Source organism: Lotus japonicus, chromosome 2, assembly GCF_012489685.1.
Source record: "Lotus japonicus ecotype B-129 chromosome 2, LjGifu_v1.2".
NCBI classification, from domain to species: Eukaryota; Viridiplantae; Streptophyta; class Magnoliopsida; order Fabales; family Fabaceae; genus Lotus; species Lotus japonicus.
In genome coordinates, this window is record NC_080042.1 from 1,825,403 (window position 1) to 1,830,925 (window position 5,523).

A 5,523-nucleotide genomic window follows, 5' to 3' on the forward strand; every position below is an offset into this window, starting at 1 on the left:
CATCCCTAGAGAGTACTGGTGAAGTATGGGAGATAGGGAGAGGGAGAGGGTCGCAGTGATAGTGGAGGTGGAGGAAGGGAGGGGGTGACTCGTATCATTAGAGGATAGAGAGGGGAGGAGTGACGGTGAAAGGTCCGGGTAAGGGGCGAAGGGCAGAGGAGGAAGGTGAGGGACGTTGGAGGAGGGCGAGAGGAATGGGCAGAGAAAAGGATAAGGGGCAAGGGTCAGCAGAGGAAGGTAAGGGGGAGTAGGCGACAGAGCAAAGAAAGAAGTGACAAACATAAGGGAGCTAGGGCGATAGAACAGGGAGAGGATGCAAATTACGTCAGAAGTATGCTTTTTTTTTTTTTATTTTCTATAACTTGCGTCAGTTTAGCGGATGCAAATTAAACTAATTAATTTTAGCATTAGTGTCTTGACCGGCACTAAATTTGAACGCTAAAACTAATAGACATGAATTAATAGTTAAAAATGTGGTGTGTGTTTGAGGTGTTAAAATCGTGTAAGTATTGGACACTCAAGCTATATGAGATACTAGTGTGATGACCCGTGCGTTGCACGGTAATTTAGTTCTATTTTTTTTAAATATGAATAAATTTATTAAAATCTATACTTTTTTTGTAATATATCTTATATTTTTTTTTTAGGTAAGCCAAAGATGATATTAAGGGAAGTACTAAGGGTACTTCAACCATGTACAAGGTTGTCAATTAGCAAAAAGCTAATAAGAAACAATACAAACTGCCAAAAAAGAAAGCTACAAAACTTAGCATAAGGCTAGCAGCACGTGTATTTTGGCCACTAGACAAGTGTATTTTGACCCCTAGACATAGATCAAAATTTTCCAGCCAACATGAATCCTACAAGATAAGAATCAACAAACTCCATAAGAAAGCACAGCTGCAATACTCCACCTGTTGAAGACCAGAAAGAAAGCAAGCAGCTCACAAAGAAGTAATTGCAATGAATGGCTGAGCTTGCCACTCATAAACTGTGTAACTAAAACCTTTTAATTTGCCTCTAAGCCAACTCCAGGACTTGAATTGTATCCCATCTATTACCTTATCAACATTTAGGGGCACATTGTTGAAAATGTAATTGTTTCTGGAATTCCAAATACCCCAAATTACAGCTATCCACACTGCCCAAGCTCCTAGCTTTTGAGATTTTGACCACCACGGTTGGACATGCTGCAAGAAGTGTTCTTTACCATTGTTAGGTAGCACAGTAGTAAATCCGAACCACTTATAGCAGGCCATCCAAATGTTCCATGCTGCTGGACAAGAAAAGAGAAGATTCATTGAAGTTTCTTCATGTAACAGACACATGGGGCATCGAACATCAGCCGGTAAGGGAAGAGCTTGTCTTTTGCTGAGATTAACCCTTGTCTGAATTCGATCATGGAAGACTTTCCAAGTGAAAGCCAAGACATTTGAAGGTGCTGGGACATTCCAAAGATTCTTGAAAGTGTCATCAATTAAGTTCAAATCTGTGCCATGATCTTGTAAACTCAAGTAGGCAGATTGGACTGTATATTTACCTTCTGGACTAGCTAACCAAAGCCAAGAATCTGCATCATTCAGGGATGGCACAAAAGATTGTAATGTACTCCTCAAGTGATTTAGCAGATCCAGTTCCCACTCTCTTAGTGCCCTCCTCCAAGTAAAATTCCAAATCCAAGCTCCATTTAACCAAAACCCCATTTCCTTGATACAGCTCTCTCTTTGAGTTGATAGCAAAAATAATCTTGGATAGCTGCACTGAAATTTCAGGTTGTTAAACCAAATATCAGACCAGAAAAGAGTCTCATTCCCTTCGCCTACTCGCCTACACAGATTCCTCTCAAACCACAGGTTATCTCCCTCGGGGAAGCACGAAATTTTCAGATCTTGCCACCAAGAAGAAGCTTTGGAGGGAGTAGAGCAATTGTATTTTGCAAACAGCACCTTGTGCCACAAACTCTCCCTCCCGTGCAAGAATCTTGCTTGCACGATAATTTAGATAATAGTTTTTTTTTATATATGACCAAATTAATTAACATTTATATTTTTTAATACATCTTATATGTCACTTATGATGATTATTGGGTTATGAGTGTATAGATGAGGTTGCTATGAACAAAATTGCGGCCCAGATCATAGCGTTGAGACCTCCCTAAGGGGTGATGGTTGGTGGCTTGGTGTTTCTGCTTAAATCCGGTTGTTTTTTCCTTTGGTGTTGGTGCGGTGGTATGTCTTTGAGCTTTCGTGTTCTTCTAGTCTTTAGTTTTTCGATATTTTAAATTGTGGTGGGTTCCTTACTTTTTGGTTGGTCGTAGGCCTCTCATCTGATGTATAGCTTTATGGGCTTTTTTCTTTGGGGACTAGCTTTTACTGTGGGTGATTAGGGATGGCAACGGGTAGGATCGGGCACGGGTTTTACAATTACCAAACCCAAACCCAAATCCTAGAACCCAAACCCAAACCCAAACACAAACTCTCATGGGCGATAAAATGAAATCCATGCCAAAATCCATTGGGTTTCGGATTTACCCGAAACCCAAACCCAAACCCATTAGTTACGTAAAATAGCAACCCGATCCAGAACCTACTTTCATTGAAAGAAAGAAAAAAACAAATACTATTCATCATCTTCATCTATCACAAAAGTGAGACAACAATAGTTTAGAGTTTACTTTCTTAAACATACAAAAGTACAAATAATCATCAAACATTAAGAACAAAATTTATAAATATATATATGTATGAGGGTTTTTTTGTAATTTTATGTTTCGGGTATCTTTGGGTTCAGGTTTGGGCGGGTATGGGCACGGATTTAATTATTACCAAACCCAAACCCATAAATGACTACAGTAACGGGCAAAACCCAAACCCAAACCCAAATCCAGTCAACTCGGATTTTGCCCGTTAAATCGGATCGGGTTCGGGCGGATACCCATGGGTTTGGGCAAAATTGTCATCCCTATGGGTGATTAGCTTTTTGATGTTATTAATCATCATTGTCTGATTTATCTCCTTTTTGACTTTGTTATCAAAGCTGTGATTAATATATTCTTTTGCTTTCTAAAAGATAATAATGTTGATTGCGTTGCACCATGTTTTAGTTTGTTATTTTTCTATCCATGAATAAATTTCTTAAATTTCATACTTATTGTAATATATAAATTACACGTTAGATATGATGTATAATAGAAAAAAAAAACATAAATAAGTAAATTGGATATATATCCCATTAAAACCTGGTATGAGTTCAACCGTGTGCGCTTCTCAACCGTTGATTTCTTAAATATATCACATTAAGTAAGTTTCTTAAATAACCCTACACAAATTTAATAATTTCAACAGTGTGCGCTTCTCAATCAATCTCCTTCCCACAGTTTCATCTTCTTCTTCTCGATCTCACCACTGTGAGTCTTCATCGAACCTTAATTTTCCTTATCCCTTATTAGCTTCTCTCCAATCCCTAATATATCGAATTCTCAATTTCTTAATTTTCCCCTTTTTTGGTGTGTTTTTTGTTGAATCAATCAGTGCGAGCCTATCAAAAAGTATCAATCAGTGCGAGACTCAGAAAACTGTAGTTTTTCATTGGTGATATTACTCAGAAAATAGTTTTTCACATATCATTTAGCATATAGCTCCTATATTTGGCACATGACCTAATAAAACAAACAGTGGTGGTTTTTGTGGTGTTAAATTCATGTAAAATATAAAAGGGTATAAAAATAATTTTAATTATAAAATTCATTCTCTTCTCTCATGAACCAAATAAAAATAAGTTATTTTCTCTCCTCACCCCTTCTATGAACCAAACGTAATAAGTATTAAAATACCTCCCCTCCCTTCCCTCCCCTCCCCTCCCCTCCTTTGAACCAAACAGTAGCTAAAGAAAATGCCTTGTTGAAGGTAAATTTTAGTCTCTTTAAGAAGCTTATTTAACATAATCAATTCACAACTTCACGTCTATTTTAGATCCAAGCTTTTTTGAATAATATCAAAAAATGTCACAACTTCGCAAATAATTAAAATATCATGATAGACATAATGATATTAGGGAAAAATATAAAGGGATTACTACCTTGATGTTTAGCTTCCATGCGAATTAACCCCTCATCTTTTAAAAGGTGTATTTATAACCTTAAGTTTTTAAAAATGTGCAAATATAATCTTCTGTTAATAATTATGTTAAATTTTAATAAAATTTATCACATGACATGCACATGACTTTTTCTCTTCCAAAATTACCCTTTGTAAATAAATCTTTATTGTGTGAAAAATGCTTGACGTTCCATAATTTTTTTCCACCATTTTTTCTTATACTTTTTTTCATGTAGCTTAAGCTTTCATCTACTGTTTTAGTTTGTTTTTGGTACATTAAAAAACTCGTCTACTTTATTAATTTTTTCCTGTAGCTTTTATCATTAAGCATGTTATGTACATTAGTTTCATTTCCAGCCATTTTAGGAAAACTACAAATACTTAACTTCATCATTATTATTTTAAGGTCTACAAATAAGAATAAGAATATTAACATCAATATCCTTCAGCATTTCAACAAAATGAAAAAAAAAAACGTAAATCGGAAAATATAATTGAAATATTCACCACATTTGACAAATACAAAACTTGTATCAAGGACCAAGGAACTCGTGTAATCATTTCATGCTCAGTTGTGATTTTAGGGTTGTAGCTCAAATTTGACGTGTCTATAGTGTTTTTTTGCTTTTTATTCCATATTCATTGGTCTTATATTGAATTCTTGCTTGGTCTAGGTTTTACATGGAGTGGGGTAGAAGGCATTGAGTTTTTACAACGGGAAATTTTGGAAGAGAAAAAGTCATGTGCATGTCATGTGACAAATTTTATTAAAATTTAACAAAAATATTAACAGAAGGTTAGATTTGCACACTTCAAAAAGCTTAAGGGTTATAAATACACTTTTTAAAAGGTGAACGGTTAATTTGCACGAAAGCTAAATATTAAGGTAGTAATTTGAATTTTTTCCAAGATATTATGTGTATGTTCTGCCTAAAGTGACATTATCCTTGAATCTAGTATGTCTTGAATTACATAGTTTTACAAATATATAAGACTAGTATTCGTACCCGTGCGTCGCACGGATGAATAATATGTATAAAGAAAAAAACTTTAAGTTAAGAGCACTGAATGATGTTTTTTATAGGTTGTGTTTGGTTTGAGAGATAAAGAGGAGAAATGAAGGAAAACACTCAAAATAAAATCCTTCAATTGCCCGCTTCTATAATTTAAAGGGAAGGAAAGAAACAACTTCATAGTCTCCACTTGAAAAAATGTTCATCTCAACACCGGAAAGAAAATAAAGGGATATGTTGTATTTTAAGCTAAAAACGCTATAACGCCCACTTTCAAATTTACATTCATACGTGAATCAACCAAAATTAATACCAATGATATATGAGTTTAATCGGTGTAGAACAATTTGGCACATACACCTAATCAAATTATGACACATAGGACCCAATAGTTGTTGGGTCCAGGTGGGCCA

General features: G+C 35.4%; 1 protein-coding gene across 1 annotated transcript; it reads right to left on the reverse strand.

Moving 5' to 3' along the window:
• Nucleotides 1-944: 944 nt before the first annotated feature.
• Nucleotides 945-1,703, reverse strand: LOC130735185 (uncharacterized). Its single transcript, XM_057587272.1, has one exon. The coding sequence runs from the start codon at nt 1,701-1,703 to the stop codon at nt 945-947; it is 759 nt and encodes a 252-aa protein (XP_057443255.1).
• Between the last annotated feature and the right edge of the window lie 3,820 nt (nt 1,704-5,523).